Genomic DNA, 23,494 nt, shown 5'->3' with positions numbered 1-23,494 from the left:
ATCTTAACAGCTAGCTATCTATGTTGTTCCAGGACAAACGCCATCCCACATACCCTTACCTATACTTGGCACAAAAAACAAGTATACTCACGTGATACTGGGTTCTCAGTTTTTTAACACTTGCTGTGAATTGGTCCTTTGAATTTTGGATTGACTCTCTGAGGCTTCCCAGTCCTGGAACTTTCCAAAAAGCCTCTGGAGAGAGGGTGAGAGAGAGCGAGACAGAGACTCTGTCTGTTTCCACCAGGTTTTAACAACAACTAAATCAAAACTAAATACTTAGGCTTTTTTGTGAAAACAGAATTGTCCCCAGGCATCACCTGGCCTGTCAATCATTCTCAAATTAATCTCCACTCAGCAATCCCCAAAGGATTGTAAAACTCCAGGACACTGCATTAGTCCAGATTAAAGGTAAGCCCAGTGTCCACTATATGGCTTCAGTAATTAGAGACACTGGCTGCAGATAAAACGATGCCAACAACTTCCAGGGCCTGCTAGAAACATCCTGCAAAGGAACGTGGTTAAAATACATTTCTTCTTAAAGGCACAGTATCGTCACAAGCCCCAGGCATTATTCCGGCTATCCAATAACGACATTCAGCGAGAATCAGCCTTTTTTTTTATTTGTTCTAAAACAGTATCCATTTCAGGTTACACACAAACATGGTACACAACCGATCTACACAATACCCAGCAAGCAGCTGAAAGCAATTCGACTGACAAGGGAGAACATGACACAGGCAGACTTTATTTTACATAACTTTCAAACTCAGAACAATATACAGATAAGAAAACTCTAAATTATCCAAACAGCAAAAGTAAATGTCTTCTAACAGCTTTACAGTACATTCAAAATAGATATGGACCTCCTCACCATACTAGTAGTGTGTTTAGTGGCATCTCTATTCATGGACCTTTCACATGTAGAGCAAACACAAAGAATATAAAACAAGTGCTATATATTTGGCTTCTTTTACCATTTAAGACCTATATTTTTTTTTAATAATTATTGCACCTTTTATGTCCAGACACATAGTTAAGGCTGATGATTGTAAACTGACACAGAGAACACACAAGCCTATCTTTGCCACTAATGTACTACATCAAAAATGATAGTCTACACGTAAACACAACCAGTGCTGATGCATAGGTTTAACTTGAATACCAATGATGTTCTGCAATCATGTATATGATTCACACACACACTCTCTCACACACACTCTCTCACACACACTCTCACACACACACAGGTCTGGCCTCTAAGCACAGCTTCCTCTGAATGTCAGTACAACTATATTACTTAATAGATTTCTCAGTTTTTGCCAATATTAGGAATATCGACATATAGCCATTTAAATATATTTTACTGTTACTTCCTATAGCTATGCAGTGGTATCACAGCATAAGAGAAGATTCACCATTAGATTTTCTCTTTTTTTTAAACCATGATACTATGGGGGGTATTTGATCAGGGTGTAAGCTACATGGCTTACAATTTCAGAACACTATTCACAATCCCAAAATGCAAATCTCCTCTCGCTATCCCAGAACTGCCTGCAGTTCTGAGATGATTACATGAAACAAATGCTGTACTGATTGGCAATGTGCATGGTCTGAATGAGATACTGGAGTGGATCATTTTATTATTGTAGCACTGGTGAATCTGGATCACGTCACAAAGCACTGCACCACTTTTTTTTTGAGGATTCTGTTGCATTGTTCCTAAGAAGACACAAGAACAAAGCTTTGGAAATGGAAATGTCTCGGTCTGACATTTACCCAAGTATTTGCTGATTCGGTTCATTCTCAGAGAGCTCACTGCTTCACTTCATCTGTCCATTTTAAAATAGAGAGTACAAAGTTATCTTCATTCAAGTCCAAATCACGTGTTGCTATTATACAGTATTTGAGTCCAAAGACTCTGTGCTACAAATGCAGAGTAAAAATGAACAATCTTAAGTAAAAAGGAAGAATCCATTTGTCCAGCGGGCTTCCTTGTGACATAATTGTCAGCTGTAACATTTTCCTGCACGCTTAATCTCTGCTGCAATTTCTCTTTTTCCAGAAAAGTAAACTTGCCTTTGCTGGAGGTCCCAGGAGCATGGGTACCTGGTTTCTGTGTGTAATTTTGATCTGGAAAAATATAACAAGGAAAGGAATCAGTCTTAAACTCGGTATTTACTAAACAGCGCTAACTTTCACGTCCCACTGTTAACAGGTTAAACACTGGGTTAAAACACAGGCCACACTGATGAAGTAAACTCATTCATTACAATTTATGCAGTATGTGTTCCTTCCTCGTTTTAGTTGAACCCCATTCCTCTCCATTCCAAGTTGAATTTGGGTAGGAACTGCTGCCTCACAGCGCCAAGGACCCGGGTTCAATTCCGGTCTCTGGCTGCGTGAAGTCTGCACATTCTCCCCTTGTCTGCGTGGGTTTCCTTGGGGTGCTCTGGTTTCCTCCCACACTCCAAAGGCATGCAGGTGAAGTGAATTGGCCATACTAAATTACCCATTAGTGTCAGGGGACTAGCAGGGTAAATATGCGGGGGTTACGGGGATAGGACCTGGGTGGGTTAGTTATTGGTGCAGGCTCGATGGGCTGAATGGCCTCCTTCTGTACTGTAGGGATTCTATGACTTCTGTGTATAAGTAGTAAATGTGCAGATGAGATGGACTGAGGGGCAACATTAATAACATCACTGTGGTGGAACCTATTCATCAGGAAGGCACATTTCTGCAAACTAAAAGCATAGAAATTGTATATATTTATTAGGACTGGCGGGACTGACTTCACTTCATCCTTTTTCAAAAATCATTAACTCTGCTGACTAACGTGATGACGTTGGAAGGAGCTTTAAACAATCGAGCTGAATGCCAATCTGTCAATGATCCTCTCTCTCTTCTCTGGACCATGACCCTGATACTGAACTCCGTGCCATCATTTCGTAGATTATTACTGACCTCACATCCTCAATCCCATAGTCTTCAAGATCATTGTTCCCCAATCCCACAGAGTTTCTCCTCTAAGATACACAAACAGGGCTGACTGACAGCACGCTCCAATCCCACTGAACCACACTTCTTCCTCCCACATTCTATTTTTAGCCTTCATGTGCCCCTATATTTAGCACTCCTCTGATGCCCTCCATTGCTTCCTCCAGTTCTGACCATCTTGTTTTCCCAAATGCAAGTCCAATCTCTCCACATTGTTCTTCCTCACCAGGATGATCTTTGGGCTCTCTGCTTCTTATACAAATGCATGGGTGCCAGCAATGCCTGCCTTTCATCCAGTTACTCAGGCTCGTTCCTTCAAGGACTCCATCCATGTTTCCCATTTTCTCTGTCTCCTTGCATTTTGGTCTTACAATTTTATGATTTAGATTCGAATGTACAAATGTCTTTTTTCCTTCTTCAGTCAAGACCTCAGTCATCACAGTGGTCTAAAGGACCCATGATAACATCCAACACATTTTTCAGTTCATCCCTTCTACCTCCGCTTGTCACAATGTTCCTTTTCTCTCACCTTCCAACCCGCTAGCCTCTATTTGCCAGGTCATTTTCCAATACCTTGTCCATTCTTCCCTTATCCTGATTTATAACTGACTCTCCCATACGATCATAAGGGAAGTAATACCTGAGCATTCACCTCCCCCAACACTTTGCAAGAAGTCATTTGACAAGAAAGTACTCAATGAATGGCATGACACCAGGAAGTTCCGAGGAACTGAGGGACCTTGGCGTATTTGTCCACAGATCTCTAAAGATGGAAGGGCACATTAGTAGGGTGGTGAAAAACACATATAGGACACTTGCCTTTATCGATCAAGACACAGATTACAACTGCAGGGAAGTCATGTTAGAGTTGTATGGAATTTGGTGAGGTCACAGCTGGAGAACTGTGTGCAGTTCTGGTTGCCCCATTATAGGAAGGATGTGATTGCACTGGAGGGAGTGCAGAGGAGATTCGTCAGGATGCTGCCTGGGATGGAACACTGAAATTATGAAGAGAGGTTGGAAACGCTTGGGTTATTTTCACTGGAGCAGAGAAGTCTGAGGGGACAACCTGATCAAAGATTACGAGGGGCATAGACAGAATGGGTAAGGAGTCACGAGGGAACACAAATTCAAGGTGAGGGGCAGGAGGGGGATGTGAGGAAAACCTTTTTTACCCTGAGGGTGGTGACAGTCTGGAATGTGCTGCCTGGGGAGCATGGTAGTGGCGGGTTGCCTCATATCCTTTAAACAGTAGCTGGATGAGCCCTTGACATGTCATAACGATCAAGGCTATGGGCCAAGTGCTGGTAAACTGGATTGGGTGGGAGGCCAGGACTTTCACATGGGTCAGTGCAGAACAGCCTCTTCTGCACTATTTGATTCCATGGTAGTTCAAGAGGGCCAAGTATCCCTTCCATGTGAGGCAGCAATCCCTTCAATTGAGGCATGAGGAATATAGCAAGGGATCCTGTTTTCAACACTGTGAAAGCGAGAGTGAGTTCAAATCCCACCCACAGATTTCAAGAAGATGTATATATATATATATATATATGCAAATGGAATGGGTAATCGCATGGTAGATAATACTCGATGGAGGCATGAGGTGATACAATTTAGTGGGGCAGAGATTAGAAGGAAACTTGATAGTTGTGCTTAAAATCCTGAAGGGTATAGTTTAATTAAATAAAGAGAAGCTGTTTCCAACAGCAGAAGGGTCAACAGCCAGCAGCATAGGTAAAAGAAACAAAACTTCATGGAGAATTTGTTCATCTTTAAAAATGGTGCTATTTAGAAATCCCACCCCTTTCCAACAGACCCTACTTTCATCAGCAGGAGAATGGGGGCAGAGTGTGAGACACATACATGATGGAAAACTGAACCCAATTGGGCCATTTCAACTCAGTTCTTAACTCAAACTCACCATTTTCACCACAGCTGGAGATTTCGCCCACAGTGCGGGAGTTACAATTTTAGAAAAAAAAAATCATAAATGCTTTTGAAGAGCGGATAAGATCTGTGGAACCGTCAGTTATTTAAATCACCAGTTCTTTAAAAATTAAAATAGGCTGCCTGTGTCAGCGATAGTTGAAAAGAACTGTTTTAATGGTTAAAAAGCTGTCAGTTGGCATTATCCCAAGTGCTATCACTACATCATTATTAATGATTGGTTGCTTTGCACAAGCTATTATCATCTTAGTTGGGGTCCTAAATTCACAGATTGACTGGCTGCTTAAAGAGGTTATTAAAGCATTAGCTATCTTCGATGTGGGGTTATAAATCTAAGTCTGTTTGTTTCTGTAAATAATTAAGCACTCAAGGTGGGAGGCCAGGTGTTTCACATGTACCAGTCCAGATTCGAAGGGTTGAACAGCCTCAATGTTGGGAATTCTGAATGCGCCAACCAGTCAGCACTCTACTATATGTGAAGCTGATCTTCCTCCACACCCTAGCTGTGACTGTAACATTCTGCACCCTCTCTTTTCCTTCTCTCCTATGTGCTCTATGAATGGTATGTTTTATCTGTACAGTGCAAGAAACTGTGTCCCAATACATGTGACAATAATAAATCAAATCACATCAGATACACCATTTTCCACTGGTCACGTGCAGCTCTGTGGTGGTACTGCCTGTCTCCTCAATGTGCCACACATGAAATGGTGGGTTATGGGTTAATGCCACCACATGGTAATTCCCAATCTTGAGTGTGCCAGTGAGGTGAGGCACTGAGCAGATGGTAAGCTGCTTCCCTACGCTCCAGGGCTGCTCCTGCACATGTTCTTGTGGTCAGATCGAGACCCAGATTTGGCAGAAGCCCTGGGAACAGGTTGCAAGGACTGACGGGGATCCAAAACGGGGGATTAAATGCAACTGCTTATTTCAAAGAAGCGAAATGTTTAAAGAAAATTCTTTTGGCAGGTACTTACAAGACAAAAAATAGTTAACGAGAAGTGACCACTACTCAAAATAATGCAGTATCTGGCTTCAAATTTTTCGACGGTTGTTGCTGAATGTTAATTACAATTATCCTCTGTGGTTTAGTCAAACAGACAGCAGTGGGTGTCAGACCTGCTACCACTCATTTTGTGCACTTGCCGAAATTGAATTTTATTTCCCATGCATCTAAAGAAAGTCCCAAACGTTCATGGGGTGGGGTGGAGTGGGGTGGGGGTGGAGGCGGGGGCGGGGGAGGGGGAAGGGGACAGTGAGCATGGTTGACAAGTTACGCTTCCAGGAGCTGTGTATGTTCAAGCTTGACTATGGGGAGGCGATGGCCAGTGCTATTATCGCCAGGCAATTAATTAATCCAGAACTTCAGCCCAACCAGGACCTGGGTTCAAATCCTGCCACAGCAGATGGTGGAGTTTGAATTCGATTAAAAAAAAATCTGGAATTAAGAATCTACTGATGACAATGAAACCATTATAGATGGTCAGAAAAACCCATCTGGTCACTTACGTCTTTTAGGGAAGGAAATCACAGAATCCCTACGGTGCAGAAAGAGGCCACTCGGTCAAAGAAGCCTGCCCCAACATCCATCCCACCCAGACCCTAACCCCATAATCCCCTGCATTTATCTTGCTAATCCCCCTGACACTAAGGGGCAACTCAGCATGGCCAATCCACTTAATCAAATCCCCCCACAGCAGATGGTGAAATTTGAATTCAATAAAAACTATCTGGAGTTAAGAATCTAATGCTAACCACGAAACCATTGTATATTGTTGGAAAACCCCATCTGATTCATGAATGTCCTTTAGGGAAGGAAATCTGCCATCCTTTCCTGGTCTGGCCTACAAGTGACTCCAGAACCACAGAAATTTGATTGATTCTCAGCTGTCCTCAGGCAACTAAGAATGGGCGATAAATGCTGGCCAGCCAGCGATACCCATGCGGCATGAATGAATAAAGAAAAGAAGTTTCATCTGATTGCGCCCCTATCTGATTTGAAGATTCCCCTACCCACGGGCTCTTTCCGTTATTGGTCATCCATGAAAACATTTACAAAAAATTTAGAAAACAGGAAGTTGTGGTTCCTGACACTAAGATGAACCATCGTTTTTACTAAATCACGTCACCCAGAGGAAACCCATACAGACATGGGGAGAATGTGCAAACTCCACACAGACTGTCACCCAAGGCCGGAATCGAACCCGGATCCCTGGCGCTGTGAGGCAGCAGTACTAATCATTGTGCCACCATGCCACCCATGGTCATTCAATAAGAATCTACAGAGGCCAACTGCTCTTGCCAGCTGAAAATGGTGCATGACTGCAGGATCCCTCTTCTAAATTAAGATTTAGAAATGCTGGAGGACTCCTCCACATTGATGAGCTCTCTTCATTCCTTACCCTCTGCCCACCCCCCTCATTGAGAGAAAATCCTGCCTTAAAATGCAGATGGTGTTTCCTATGGTGCTACTTTTAACATCATTGCTTCTTGATCTTTTGGCTAAGATCAAGCTCAAAGCTTTAGCTTGTCAGCTTGGATGCTGTTTGTCTCTCTCTCTCATGGGGACCATGAATTGGACTCAAATTGGATTTGGTTTTTGGAGTAAGCAGGGTGATGGATTTGGGTCTGCCGTGTACATTCTCAGCATTGGCTTTGCAACTTTAAGAATGGAGTAAAAACTCTTTAAAAAAGGTGATATTTTTAACAAATCATTAAACAACACACAGGTGAGTCAGTGGCAGCAGGCATGAGAGAGTAGATGTATTTATATTGTGTTACACAATAGCACAGCCACAGAAATAGGTAGAATTAACACTTACAGTAGAAGGAGGCTGCATCCAAGGCTCCCCATCAATCTGCATAGGCAGCAGCTTGGTTGTTCTATAAATAATTACATGCAGTTAACTCGGTATTTGAAGGGGAATTTCTGTGTCATACTCAGTTTTCAGACTGACTAATCATCAGACTAGTGTGTGTGTGTTTGCATGCGTCTGTGTGTGCATGTGCGTGTGTGTGCGCACGTGGTGTGTATGTCTATGTGCATGCGTGTCTGTGCGTTTGTATTCGTGCATTTGTGTGTCTGTGTACGCGTGCATGCGTGTCTGTGCGTTTGTATTTGTGTGTCTGTGTATGCGTGCATGTGTCTGTGCGTTTGTATTCGTGCATTTGCGTGTCTGTGCATGTGCGCATGTGTGTCTGTGCATGTGTGCGCATGCATGTCTGTGCATGGGTACCTGTGTGCTTGTGCATGTGTGCGTGCATGCGTGTGCACAGTGTGTGTCTGTGTGTGTGCATGCATGTCTGTGTGTATGTATGCGTGTCTATGTGTGTGCGCGTGTGTCTGTGTGTGCATAAAAAGGGTCAGGTAAAAGCTGTAATGGTTTAGGCTCTGAACAATTTGCTGTGGAAGAGCAAACGGGGACATTTGAATAATTACCTGATAGTGACACAGGAACACTGAGCCAGGCGTTTCCCGGCACTTTTCAATCCAGTGTAAATCTGCCCCATCTCCATGGCACCTTCAAGGCCAACAACCTCAAGCAGCTGATCACTGAAATCTACAACAGAAGTAAAAGATAAACTCATCTGTTTATGAAGCCAGTGACTGACAAACTGAAATCCTACACAGGTATATGTACAAGCCGAGTGATTTTCTGACGATTAAACACCTTCCAACTCCAGCTTCCACCTTGTTGTCCTGTTTGAAGCAGTTTCATAATTAATGTATAAATATAATCTTCAAATATAAACCAGGATACTTTTACTGATCTGTAACATTTTGTTCACTGGTTTATTTCTGTGGATAATATTGCTGCATAAAAGTAATGCACCATTTGCACCATAATGCACTGTACCACTGACATCTGGTGTCATGGAATTATGTGACATAGGTTCAATTGCACTCGTACAGAAGGGAACATCACTGGGATTATTAATGTTGTGGCTCTATTCCGGCCGAGATTTTCCAGTCCTGCCGTAGCAGATTCCCTAGCAGCGGATGCGGTGAGCCGTTCAGACATCTGTTGGCTTTGGTGGGACCAGAAGATCCCACCAGCGTGAGAAGCCAAGAAATTCCAGCCAAAGGGAATGTTTAGAAAGTAAAAGAAAAGTCATTTTGGGAGGCCACGATTTGTCGGCAACTGGGCTTACGATAGTTAGCAAAAAAAAATCCAGGATAAGGAGAAGGTTTTTCCATTTCTGCCGTATTTTGCTCTCGTCAGAAGGTAACATTTTCTGGAGTGAACAACTTTGCTGCAATCTCAAACTTTTCATCAGACAAATCAGATCATTAATAGATGGTAGAATGGTGTAGCAGAGTACCGCATTGCTGTGAAACAGTGGCACTGGCTCCTAGCCCTGGTTTAATGAAAGATGTGCTGTAAGTCCAGCCAAGGGATGGAAATGCTTTGGTATGATGTGGGTATGCCGGCGTTGGACTGGAGTAAACACAGTGAAAAGTCTGACAACACCAGGTTTTAGTCCAACCTATTTATTTGATAATATACTCGCAAGCTTTCGGGTTAGTCCATTCACCTGACGAAGGGGCTAACCCGAAAGCTTGCGAGTATATTATCAAATAAATAGGTTGGACTAAAACCTGGTGTTGTCAGACTTTTCAATGCTTTGGTAGTCAGGGAAAAACAAGACAAGGAACTTTACACTTGCATCAAATTCCAACAGCAAAACACCCTGTGATCTGCTTAACTAAAGCTGCAACTTTCACCTTCCAACCTCAGGTAGATTCCGAGGGCCAGTCGGAAACTATCGCAGATACATGTCCTACTGTGACCCACACCCTCTGTGGAGAGGTGGAGTCAGTGAATGTTGCATTCATTGAAAAGCTTTTTTAAGCCAAGGTCAGATACCAAAAGATTCACCGAAACGTGATTGATTATTTATAAAAGATGCTCAAGATACAAAGGCATTTTCTGGGAAAACTGCTGCTCTCTGGCTCGTCCATTCAAACAGTCCCCATCAACCAGCGCTAAATAAGAAGCAACAAACCTTCTCCGTATCTACATTAAGGAACACAAGTTAGTTCCTGATAATTAAATTCCAAGTATGCTATTGTCAATTGTGCTAAAGTTCTAGGAAAAATAAGCTGCAATTTCTGCCTTACACAATTGGGTTATCAGTTCAACGTTTACACAGAATTTGCAGCACGCAAACTGGCCATTCAGGACAACAGGCTTATGTTTGTGTTTCTGCTCCGTGAGAGTCACTTTCCAGCTTTCTTCATCTCATTGTATCAACAAATCCTTCTACTCTTCTCTCCCTCATGTAATTGCATCCGTATTATCCATCTCCAACACTTCATATGGAACCGAGTCACACATTTTCACCACCTTCGCAATAAAGAGGTTTCCCTTGAATCCATTCTCCAATTAGAGTTATTAGTGACACTACGTTCTGCATTCTCTTTTTTCCTTCTCTATGAACGGTATGTTTTGTCGGTATGGTGTGCAAAAAAAAAATACTGTTCACTGTATACTAATACATGTGACAATAATAAAGCAAATCATCTTTGATTTGTGCTCTCTTGTTCTGGATTCTCCAAAAGTGGAAACATCTCCTCTACCAAGCTCCTTCATTAAAGGAGAAGGTCAAGAGGCTCGAATTCAAGGAGCACACATATTTTGGAGTATTTTAGGATTGGAGGAGATTACAGAGATTGGGCCAGGGCAGACCATGGGGGAATTTGACAACGAGGATGGAAATTTTAAAATTGAAGTTTGCTTAACTGGAGTCAGTCTAGGTCAGTGGGTGTTGGGTGAACAGGATTTGGTACAAGGTAGGACGCAGGGACCCCTGAATGAGATTAAGTTTGTCGATAATAAAATGCAGGAGGGAGGTCTTGCAGTGCGTTAGAATAGTTAATAAAAATGCTTGGCCTAGAATCCTAAAAGGAGGGAATAAAATGACATTTGAAAGATGTGGTTGGGGTAGGGAAAGGGGAAATGAAGTTTATTTATTAGTGTCACAAGTAGGCTTAACACTGCAATGAAGTCACTGTGAAAATCCCTAAGTCGCCACACTCCAGTTCGGGTACAATGAGGGAGAAATGGCCAACGCACCTAACCACACATCTTTCAGATTGAGGGAGGAAAGTGGAGCACCCGGATGAAACCCATGCAGACATTAGAAAAACATGTAAACTCCACACAGACAGTGACCCTAGCTGGGAATCAAATCCAGATCGCTGGCGCTGTGAAGCAGCAGTGTTAACCACTGTGTCACTGTGCTGCACCATGCTGTTTTTGTTACATTCTATTTCTATTAAAGAAAGAACTAACATTTATATAATATCCTTAAGACATTCTAAGGCACCTGACATGTAACAAAAGGGCATCCACAATGTATTCGCTGTTGCACAAACAAACACAGCGGCCAAGTTCCACACAGTAAAATTCTACAAATAGGGAATGAGATGAATGAACAGCTTTTGGTGATGGCTGAGGGAGGAATGCTGGCCAGGACATTGAAATAACTCTTTGCTCTTGTTTAAATCATGCCCTGAGATCTTTACAGTGGCACAGTGGTTAGCATTGCTGCCTCACAGTGCCTGGAACCTGACTTTGATTCCAGCCTTGGGTGATAGTCTGTGTAGAACTTGTACGTTCTCCTCGTGTTTGCGTGGATTGCCTCTCGGTGTTTCGGTTTCCTCCCCACAGTCCAAAAATGTTTAGGTCAAGTGGGTTGGCCATGCTAAATTCTCCCTTCGTATCCAAAAATAAGTAGGGTAGGAGGATTAGTGGGATAAATGCGTCGAGTTATGGGGAATAAGAGAATTGGTGCAAACTCGATGGGCTGATCTTCTGCACTGTTGGGATTATAAGATTATAAAATATGATTGAACAGTCAGACAGGGCTTGGGTTTAATGTTTCATTCAAAGGATGTGCGGTTTGGTATATGAGAGTCTCTGATTCCACTCAGGAGTGGGCTGATTGCAGACATAATGTTCCTGCTTGTGGGGGAATCTAAAACAGGAGTCAAAAATAACTAATAAATCCAATCAGAATTCAGGAGAAACTTCCTTTTCCAGGGAGTGGTGACAAAATGGTCTCACGGTGGGATGAGACCATCATGGTTATGACACTTGCCTCGCAAATCACAGCAAACGCTCAGGAAACATGAGTTCCTATCCCACCATGTGGCAACTTGGGCAATTGGTTAGTCAATAGATCTGGAATTAAAAGCTAGTATCAGGAATGGTGACCGTGAAATGACAGGATTGCTGTAGAATCCCATCTGATCCACTAATGTCCCTTAAGGAAGGAAATCTGCCACCCTTATCTGCTCTGGCCTAGAAAATGACTCCAGATCCACAGCACTGTCGCTCCCTCTTAACTGTCTAAAGTGGCCTAGCAGGTCACCCAGTTGTATCCAAGGAGATGGCTCATTGCCACCTTCTCAAGGCAATTATGTGTGGGCAACAAATATTGCCCTTGTCAGCCAAACCCACATGCTGTGAATGAACAAAAATAAAACATGGGGTAATTAAGACAAATAGCACAGATGCATTTATTGGGAAGCTACACAAGGAAAAAAAAAATTGGTGATATTACTGGCAGGATGGGAGGAGGTGGAGCAAAACACCAGCATAGACCAACTGGGGTGAAAGGCCTCTATCTGAGCAGCAATTTCTGTGAAATGGCTTCTTCCTTCCTAACCCAGAGCATTGAAGTTTACTGTGATGCCATTACCGATCTGTATGATTCAGTTATTCATTGAATAAATTCAACAAATCATCAAGGGAGCATACAGCATTTAACCACAATGCCAGGCTCCCTCAGTACCCTCTGAAATGCCAGCCTAGACTCAATGCATTATAGAGTATGTATCGATAGAAATATTATGGACTGTTACTGTGCCACGATGTAACAGAGGCCTCAATTACCCCAAGGGTCTTTCACAACATCATAGTGCATTTCTTGAGTGCTGCAGTAACTTTGTGGTTAAAGTTAAAACCATCTGGGCTGATGTTGCAAACAGATTACCAGAGATTCACTTGGGAATGTAAACAAGGCATTCATTCAGGGTTTGCCAAAAGTGTTAGTTAATCAGGAAGCAAATAACTATTTTATATATTCCTTTGGGGAAGAAGAAAATAAATGTTTTGATTTCTTATGGCATACATAACTTTTTAAAAGAGCATTTGTTAGATTTGGACACAGTTTACAAAATCGAACTTTATTTTTTTCTACCCCCCCACTTTCTCTGAAGGATGTTGAATCCTTGGTGGGGATGGTTTCGCAGGTGCCAACTGTCTGCTGATATTTTATCCAAATGGTCATTACTCACATGAGAGATTTAACAGTAGGTGTTGGCAGCCTATTTACCATTACCACTGAGCCTGATTTTGTCCCCCTCCAATTCCCAGAAACGTACACTCGTAGCAAGGAAACCATTGGGTTCCTTTCAGAAGAACAAACTCTGGCCGTTTTGTCCCTTCTTGATCCAGGACACCAGGCATTTGCCGCTGCTACTACCCAGCACCCAGGATTAGGTCAGCTAACTGTGTAAGATTGAGGATGGGACCTTTCTGATGTATATATCTTTGTTATTTGCTCAATAAATTCTGTGGGGCTTCGAGAGACATTTTAAGCATTTATAAACAGAGATAGCTAATATCTAATTAATTACACACCCTGTACCTCTCTCTGCCAAAGAGGCACAATAGGATCTGTGTAAACTGCCTTAGCCTTAAGGCAGCAATGAGTTCTCAAGGGACTTTCGGTTGGATTTTTGTGGACTTGGGTAGACTCTGTGGATCTTTAAAAATGGCAGCAATGCTGATGTCTTACCCTCATTCCTGAGGTGTCCAATTTGGAAAGGAGTAGGGCGTCATTCACAGCGCTGAGTCTAAGTTTAAACAGAACTCTTTTGGCTTTTACAAGGGCCTTAACCTGCATTGCGGGATCCACAAATTGATGGAGTAAACATAAAAAAACTCTTGGGAAGGTGGATGTGATCTGTATAAACATTTCGGTCTGAATATTTTTAAATAACCTGTTCTTTATACTCTTAAAAAAAATAGGTTGCAGCTGTCAGTGAGAGTTAAAAGATACCCATTGCCAGGCTGTTTTGATTCACAGAGCAGGTTGGAAAATAAAGTAGCATCTGGTTATGCAGTTGCAATAGAGGTCTTTCGTTATCATTATGCCACAGTGAATGCTTGATTGCGTTTCAAAAGCTAAATTATCTCAGCAGTTGGGTTCTGACTTCACAGTTTGATTGACAATTTAAAGAATCTATTAAAAGATGAGCTGATTTTGATGTGGGGTCTGAATAGGAGTTTCCTTGTTTTTTTTAATAGAGATTTAAAAGCTATGAATGGGTTTTATGAATGGTATTTTTTCACTATAACTATCAAAAGTGTAGAAGTGAGACTTTTATCCAATTTTTAGATGTTTTTTCATCTCAACATTGCTCCTGAGGTCTGCCCACGACACAGTGAATTCACAGTGAGTTGGCTTGGAGAGTATGGGTGGCCATGGGGGATGGGTGGGGGGGCAATAGAATGATACTGAGTTGACATGGAGGGCGAGAGGGGCCATGGAGGTGGGCGGGGTATGCAGGGCGAGAGGGGCCATGCAGGTGGGCGGGGTATGCAGGGTGAGGGCCAAAGGGCTGAATGAATTCTAAAACAACTGGGGCAAAGTCTGAGAGGACTGAGGTGGGCTTCACCCACCCCTGTGGTGACTTGCGTTGTGCTTCTGAACTCATGGGGCTGACTCCATCCTGCCCCTGCTCACCTGAGCGAGAAGTTTGGGGTATGTTTCACCCTGGAGGGTGGGGTTTCCTTGCTTGAGTTACCTGTCTCGGTACCCTTCGATAATCCAACTCTGTAAACTCAGTTTCCTTTTAAACAAAAATCTGACGAATTCTCCCACATCCCTTCTCCCTCGGCTGACAGTAGATTGCGAGTGGTGTTTAAAATTCAGTGAAAATTCTCATGAAGACAGCTTTTGTACTATCTGCTAGAAATGCATAATGAAACCTTGTAACTCTGTTGGCACCTTGCAGGATCGCGATTCCATATGTGGTAATAAGCTGAGGCATAACAAGCTCCCTTCTGCCTGGGACAGAAACAGCTGATAGTGATACTTGCCAAGAATTCATGAATGAAAAACAGGATGCAATGCTGCTGGAGGTGGCGATGGTATAATGAGGAATGAAGTGTAAAAAAAATCATTATACACGGAGAAGGAGTTTTTCTTGGGGAACAGTTCACCGAATGTGCTGAACTTCAGCAATATAATTTTATGAACACAGAGCGAGCTGATAGAAATCAGGCTGCTCTCGTACTGTGGAGAAACAAAATGAACAGGGGCTGGGTGAGGGGAGGTTACTCTGCTAATGTCGCGCTCAGGAGAGGCAGCTTACCCATTCAGAGTGAGTACCGGGGATTCAGGTACACTCTGCACACAGTATTCACACCATTAATGTAACTGAACAGAAAATCATGTTCACTTAACAACTCCCCCACCGTCCTGACCCCCCCCACCTCACACTCCCCACCCTCCCTCCCTACCCCCCCCCCCACCTCACACTCCCTCCCTAAGCCCCAACCTTCTCCCCCACCCTCCCTACACCCCATCATCCCTATCCTCCCACATCCCCCAGCGCCCCCCAACACCCCACGCTCCCTCCCACCCTCCCAACCCTCCACTCCCCCACCCTCCACTCCCCCGCCTCCCCCACCCTCCCAACCCTCCACTCCCCCACCCTCCACTCCCCCGCCTCCCCCACCCTCCCAACCCTCCACTCCCCCCCTCCCCCACCCTCCCAACCCTCCACTCCCCCCTCCCCCACCCTCCACTCCCCCCCTCCACTCCCCCCCTCCCCCACCCTCCACTCCCCCCCTCCACTCCCCCCCTCCCCCACCCTCCACTCCCCCCCTCCCCCACCCTCCACTCCCCCACCCTCCCAACCCTCCACTCCCCCCCTCCCCCCCTCCCCCACCCTCCACTCCCCCACCCTCCCAACCCTCCACTCCCCCCCTCCCCCACCCTCCACTCCCCCCCTCCCCCACCCTCCCAACCCTCCACTCCCCCCCTCCCCCACCCTCCACTCCCCCCCTCCCCCACCCTCCCAACCCTCCACTCCCCCCCTCCACTCCCCCCCTCCCCCACCCTCCACTCCCCCCCTCCCCCACCCTCCACTCCCCCCCTCCCCCACCCTCCACTCCCCCCCCTCCCCTCCCCCCCAACCCTCCCCTCCCTCCCCCCACTCCTCCCCCAACCCTCCCCTCCCCTCCCTCCCCCCACTCCTCCCCCAACCCTCCCCTCCCTCCCCCCACTCCTCCCCCAACCCTCCCCTCCCTCCCCCCACTCCTCCCCCAACCCTCCCCTCCCCCCCACCCCTCCCCCCCACCCCTCCCCTCCCCCCCACCCCTCCCCCCCACCCCTCCCCTCCCCCCACTCCCCCCAACCCCCCACCCCTCCCCTCTCCCACCCTCCCCACCCTCCACTCCCCCCCTCCCCACCCTCCACTCCCCCCCTCCCCCACTCCACTCCCCCCCTCCCCCACCCCCCCCACCCTCCACTCCCCCCCTCCCCCACCCCCCCCACCCTCCACTCCCCCCCTCCCCCACCCCCCCCACCCTCCACTCCCCCCCTCCCCCCCTCCCCCACCCTCCCAGCAATGCAATGCAACACCAATGTGAATGCTGTCTTTTGGATGAGATGTTAAACTGAGGGCTCTGTCTCCTCTCTCAGGTGGATATCGAAGGTCTCGTGACATTTTTAAAAAGATAAACACGGCGGAGTTACCATCGGTGTTCTGGCCATTTTTCACCCTCGGTCAGCGTTCAGCGTCACTAAAGCAGATTATCACATCGTTGTTCTAGGAACTTGCTGTATGGAAACTGAATGCCACACCTCTTACATTACAACAGAAATATTTCATTAGCTGTAAAGTAATTTGGAATGATCTGAGGTATGAAAAGCATTATTGAAATGCTAGGATTCTTTCTTTCCTCTCAAGTCTGAAGAACAGCCGTTTATCACTACTCTGCTTCCCATCCCTCAGCCAATCCCAGTTCATTCAATCCTTACAGTGCAAAAGGAGGCCACTCAGCCCATCAGGTGTGCGCCGACAACAATTCCAATCAGGTCCTATCCCTGTAACCCCACGCATTAACCCACTAGACCCCCTAACACTAAAGGGCAATTTAATATGGCCAATCGACCTAACCTACACATCTTTGGAACGTGGGAGGAAATCGGAGCACCTGGAGGAAACCCTCACAGACTTGGGGAAAATCTCATCACAGACATCTCCGCACAGACAGTCACCCAAGGCCAGGATTGAACCCGGGTCCCTGGCGCTGTGAGGCAGCAGTGCTAACCACTGTGTCACCCAGTTGTCACGGTCCCTTTAATTCCATAGGTTCAATTTTGCTAACAAGTCTATTATGTGACATTTTATCTTCTGTAAGTCTACATACACAACTGCTGCAAATCGCATTGTGGCCAGAGAATCGCTCAAGATGGACCAAAACACACAACCCTCCCACCGCAGCCACATATTTCCACTCACGTGGTTGAACTGCCTGACCCCTGGTCCTTTCCAAACAATTAAAGTGAAATAATCTAATTTTCAAACTAGAGGCCTGTGACCAGTGGTGAGCCTCAGGGATCAGTGCTAGGTCCACTGTTATTCGTTATTTATATGAATGATTTGGATGAGAATTTAGGAGGCATGGTTAGTAAGTTTGCAGATGATGACAAGATTGGTGGCACATGGGCAGTGAAGAGGGTTTCTAGGATTGCAATGGATCTTGATCAATTGGGTCAGTGGGCTGACGAACGGCAGATGGAGTTTAATTTAGGTAAGTGTGAGTTGATGCATTTTGGTAGATGGAACCAGGCCAGGACTTACTCAGTTAATGGCAGGGTGTTGGGGAAAGTTATAGAACAAAGGAATCTAGGGGTACGTGTTCATAGCTCTTTGAAAGCGGAGCCACAGGTGGACTGAGTGGTGGCGAAGGCATTTGGCATGCATGGTTTTCATTGGTCAGAACATTTGGGGCGGCACGGTAGCACAGTGGTTGGCATTGCTGCTTCACAGCTCCAGGGACCTGGGTTCAATTCCCGTCTTGGGTCATTGTCTGTGTGGAGTTTGCACATTCTCCTCATGTCTGCGTGGGTTTCCTCCGGGTGCCCTGGTTTCCTCCCACAGTCTAAAGATGTGCGGATTAGGTTGATTGGCCATGCTAAAATTGCCCTCAGTGTCCTGAGACTGCATAGGTTAGAGAGATTAGTGGGTAAATATGTAGGGATATGGGGGTAGGATTGTGGTCGGTGCAGACTCGACGGGCTGAATAGCTTTTTTCTGTACTGTAGGGTTTCTAAGTCATTGAATACAAAAGTTGGGATGTTTTGTCAAAGATGTACAAGACATTGGTAAGGCCACACTTGGAATTCTGTGCACAGTTCTGGTCACCCTTTTATTGTAAGGATATTATTAACCTCGAAAGAGTGCAAAAAAGATTTACTAGGATGCTACCGGGACTTGATGGTTTGAGTTATAAGGAGAGGCTGGATAGACTGGGACATTTTTCCCAGGAGCACAGGGGGCTCAGGGGCAATCTGATAGAGGTCCATAAAATAATGAGGGGCACAGAACAGCTAGATAGTCATTATCTTTTCCCAAAGATAGGGGAGTCTAAAACTAGAGGGCATAGGTTTAAGGTGAGAGGGGAGAGACGCAGAAGGGCCTACAGGGGTAATTTTTTTCACACAGAGGGTGTTAAGTGTCTGGAACAAGCTGCCACAGATAATAGTAAAAGCAGGTACAATTTTGTCTTTTAAAAAGTGTTTAGACAGTTACATGGGTAAAATGAGTATAGAGGGATATGGGCCAAATGTGGGCAATTGGGACTTGCTTTGGGGTTAAAGAAGGGGTGGTATGGAAAAGTTGGGCTGAAGGGCCTGTTTCCATGCTGTAAACCTCTATGACTCTATGTAATTCAGCCTTTTCACTGTTTTATAAACTTCTAGCAATCTCTGTTGCTGTTTTTAACTATAGTTCTTTAAACTGGGAAATAATCTTGCGGTACTTTTTTGAACTTTTTACTCTCTCACTCGTCATGAAAAAGAAACAAAACTAAATGCAGTATTATAAGAACATAAGAACATAAGAAATAGGAGCAGGAGTAGGCCATCCAGCCCTTCGAGCCTGCCCCGCCATTCAATAAGATCATGGCTGATCTGTCGCTGCTCAGTTCCACTTTCCCGCCCTCTCCCCATAACCCTTAATCCCCTCTCCTATCAAAAACCCATGTGGTTATACATGTGGCTATCTCTAGATCTCTTACTCTGCTGGTTATTTTAAAACTTTTGTAGTATAAAGTGTTAGCTGATGAGATTTTTTAAAATATTCACCATAAGGTTCAATTTTGCTAACAACTCTACTCTATGATGTTTTATTTTCTGTAAGTCTACACACACAACTGCATTATCTTGACCAAACCCTTATGTTAGTTCATCAGATAACTTAACCAAGTTAGTTAAACATGATTGTTTGGAACACATTTGGGCTGACTCGCATATTTTTCCAAATGCTAATTAATTTTGTCCCAGATTAATATCTTTAAATGTTTCACCATCATCAGCGCTTGGGTAACGGATCTGTAGTTGCTGGGTTTACCCCTCTCCCCTTTTTTTGAACAGGGATTTCCAATCCTCCAGGCCTCTGGCACAACCTTCATATCTGAGGAGGAATGAAAGAATTTTGCCAGGGCCTCCAGAGTTTCCAACCTTACTTTCCTTATCAGCTTGCTGTGGTTGATATTGTGTAAGCAGACTTTCAAAAAGCTTTTGATAAAGGACCACATTAAAGACTTGTTAGCACAATTGAAGCAAAGCCCACTGGATACAAGGAACAGTGTGGATCTACAATAGGCTAAGAGACAGAAAGCAGAGAATAGGAAGCGTCCTATCCTGACCAGGTGTCTTTTCTAATCATTTTAATATTTCCTCTTTATTTGTTTTTATCCTATCCAATTTCTCTACTCCATCATTGGCAATATCCTTACCAGCAACATCTGAAAAATACTCAGTTAGTACCTCAATCATGCCCTCTGATCTAAGAAGATTTTTGTTTGCCTCAATTGACCCCACCCTTTATTTGTCCGCCGTTTTACTTTTATCATGTCTATAAAAGACTTTTGGGTTTTAAACTTATTCTCAAACACTGGCTATTCCTCTCTTATTTCCTTTTTTGTGTGGCCCGTACTTCCTGTATTTACAGACTGAAAGACCAGAAGTCTCTTTAGATTCCATTAAGGTTGGGTGTTAAGCTAGTTCCCTGCTACCCTCTGGGTGAGTGGCTCACTTGTATGTTATCTTCGTAGCATTTTTTTTGAAGAAAGCTGTTACAACTTTGGAAAATTGCAAAGCATTAAACCTCATTGCTGGCACTTGAGCAATGCCCCTTCTACTTTCCAGGCATATCTCAATCCAGTTAGTTGTTACAAAAGGCTTCATGAATTGTGCATAAGGGGAAGGATCGGGGCTTGTTAACTTGTCTTCTTTTTGCAAATTAACTTTTTGGTAAGCAGTTTACATCTGCAAACTTTTCTTTAGGGCACTTCCTAAAATTCACAGCTCCTCGTTACACGTGGCTCTGTTGCACCTTGTTTGACTCAGCATGTTCAATGGCGACTTTAGAAGGGAAATGTATTGTGGAGGCAGTGAGTAGCGAGGGTGGGAGATGCTTGGAAAATGTACATCTATGTTACTTAGCACAGGCTGGAATATCCCTGCACAGATGACTGATTACACTCGTGTTTTGTGATTGTTCAATTAAAGTCATTGGTATTGAAAATCACCTATAGCAGAACAAGAGATAGAGGAGCTTACAGATTACCCTTGGGGAAAACAGAAGTGACTAAAATGCATCTCAGATTAACTCTATTTGCCAATCACTTTTTTTTAAAAGTGTATTTATTAGTGTCAGAAGTAGGTGTACATTAACACTGCAATGAAGTTACTGTGAAAATCCCCACACTTTGGCAGCGGTTAGGGTACACTGAGGGAGAATTTAGCATGGCCAATGCATCCAAATAGCACGTCATTCAGAGGAAACCCACGCAGACACAGGGAGAATGTGCAGACCCCGTACTGACAGTTACCCAAGCTGGGAATTGAACCCGGGTCCCCGGCGCTGAGAGGCAGCGGTGCTAACCACTGTGCCACTGTCACTCTGCATCTGCTTATGAAAGGAAAAAGGATAACTCAAATTGCCCAGCAGAACACAAGAGGTCTTGAACCCAAATACCTCATCCCCATTGAGATCACACGGACAGATAACAAGCTTTACTGAAGATAGGTTCCTTCAAGGCCAAGTAAGTCACAATTATAGGAGAGCTCATGGGATAGTCACAGCTTTTATCGCAAGGAGTTAAATGCAAATAATCACAACAGCAACATTGGAATTTGAGCTTCAAAAACAAGGTTTTTGTTAATTATAGGTAATAAGGAATATCAGGCGAAGTTGGGTATATTAAGTTACGTCGCTCAGTAATGATCTTACCAAGTGGTGGAACAGACAAAAGGCTTTCTTGCGAGGCTCAGTTACTCCTGAGCAAAAGGAAGCAAAATCTGTCTACATTTTTATCAATACATTCGTGATTGGGTCTTTGGATTCTGACCATTTGAATTACAGACACTCTCAAACAGAACTGTGAATATATTCGACTGCCTACCCCTCATTATCAATTTATATTTTGATCTTTATAAACGAAGGTCCTGAAATTTTAAACAGAAACAGGAAATGCTGGAAAATTTCAGCGAGTCTGACAGCATCTGCGCGGAGAGAGAGTCAAGCCAACATTTCGAGTCTGGGTGACCCTTCGTCAGAGCTTGCCAACATTTTGCTGTCAAACCTGCTTAGATTTTCCAGCATTTTCTGTTTGTGTTTCAGATTCCAGCGTCGCGGTAATTTGGTTTTCTCCTGAAGCTTTAGCTGGACAAAGGTGGAAGTCTGTTAGATCTACGGATTGGGCAGCATAAAATAGGATGGAACCAGTTTCTGTTGGGGATTCTATTCTGTTACTGAGATCCCGCTATCTTCCAGCAGGGAGGTACGAGCAAATCTTTTGCCCGTCTTGCACTGTCTCCCATACTCTGCCCCTGCGAGGGGCAGTATCAAGCGGGCGAGGCCCGAGAAGGTGGGGGGGGGAGCCTGTGACATGGGTCTATGCAGCTGGGGGCTACGGAGGTGCATGTTGGTGGTCATAAAGTGGGGGTGTGTGTCGGGAACCACTGGGAGGGCCCCGATGCTGGCAACCCATGTCGGGGAGGCAGTGGTGAAACATGCCGTCAGTGTGGGTGGGCCCCAGTGTCCAATGGGAAGAGGTGGGGGGGTCTCTCAGTGCATTGAGAGATCAGGGCGCCCTTTTACAAGGGGTTTGCAGCTGGGCTCACTGGTGCGTTTAAGCCCCACCCTGCTCAGAATTGGCAAACTGAGTGTGGGATGACTGCAGTCTGTACTACGTCACTGGGTCCAGTACAGGTCACTCTGGTTTTCTCGCTGTTATGACACTTAGATTAGAATTATCTGCTTCACCACCTCTGTGAGGAAGGACGGAGAATTTGGCGCTCAGCCAAATTTCCACTCACCGCAGTGGGAACAGAAATTCCCACCGGCGTGAATGGCCAATTTTAGTTTTCTTTTGGGAAAATCGCATCCTTTGTATTTTTTGTATCTTGTTTTAAGAGACTCCACTTAGATGTAAGTGTATAGTTTGAAGAACAGTTGGATTTTATTCGACAACAATTTGGATTGGACAAATTGTCCTCAGTCCAATCTTCTTTAATTCAGTAAAGCTGAAGAGCTGTCTCTCTCTGAAAAGCCTTACCCAATTAGGCCAATTCAACTGCTAGCAAGATGTTGCTGAGTGAATTTCCAGATTGAAAATCTCTGCTGTAAATGAACATCGATTGTGCAAACGTTACAAGAATATAAGAACAGAAGAACTCGGAGCAGGAATAGGCCATCTGGCCCCTCGAGCCTGCTCTGCCATTCAGTAAGATCACAGCTGATCTTTTTGTGGACTCAGCTCCACTTACCCGCCCACTCACCATAACCCTTAATTCCTTTACTGTTCAAAAACTTATTTATCCTTGCTTTAAAAACATTCAATGAGGGAGCCTCAACTGCTTCACTGGGCCGGGAATTCCACAGATTCACAACCCTTTGTGTGAAGAACTTCCTCCTCAACTCAGTCTTAAATCTGCTTCCCCTTATTTTGAGGCTATGATCCCTAGTTCTAGCTTCACTTGTTAGTGGAAACAACTTCCCTGCTTCTATCTAATCTATTCCCTTCATAATCTTATATGTTTCTTTAAGATCTCCCCTCATTCTTCTGAATTCCAATGAGTACAAGCCCCAGTCTACTCAGTCTCTCCTCATAAGCCAACCCTCTCAACTGAGTGAATCTCCACTGCACCCGCTCCAGTGCCGGTATATCCTTTCTCAAGTAAGACCTCATCCAATACCTCATGGTCGACTCCTGCTTCCAGTTTCTATGTTTCT

The 23,494-nt window shown here is 44.6% G+C and overlaps 1 protein-coding gene across 4 annotated transcripts in view; it reads right to left on the bottom strand.

Moving 5' to 3' along the window:
• Positions 1 to 619: 619 nt before the first annotated feature.
• The window catches only part of LOC145349855 (diacylglycerol kinase beta-like), a 534,763-nt gene continuing 511,888 nt past the window's right edge, over positions 620 to 23,494 (bottom strand). For all 4 annotated transcript variants that reach the window (XM_080198449.1, XM_080198452.1, XM_080198451.1 and 1 more), the window contains 3 exons: positions 8,384 to 8,504; positions 7,767 to 7,827; positions 620 to 2,133 (listed from right to left, as the gene is read on the bottom strand). In XM_080198449.1, coding sequence (XP_080054575.1) covers positions 2,035 to 2,133; positions 7,767 to 7,827; positions 8,384 to 8,504 — 281 coding nt within the window. In that variant the 3' untranslated portion in view covers positions 620 to 2,034. The remainder of the gene's footprint in view (positions 2,134 to 7,766; positions 7,828 to 8,383; positions 8,505 to 23,494) is intronic.

Source organism: Carcharhinus amblyrhynchos, chromosome 11 (assembly GCF_965287045.1).
Source record: "Carcharhinus amblyrhynchos chromosome 11, sCarAmb.v2.hapA, whole genome shotgun sequence".
Classification (NCBI taxonomy): domain Eukaryota; kingdom Metazoa; phylum Chordata; class Chondrichthyes; order Carcharhiniformes; family Carcharhinidae; genus Carcharhinus; species Carcharhinus amblyrhynchos.
The sequence above is the reverse complement of the archived record's forward strand: the minus strand, read 5'-3'. Positions and strand labels throughout refer to the sequence as shown.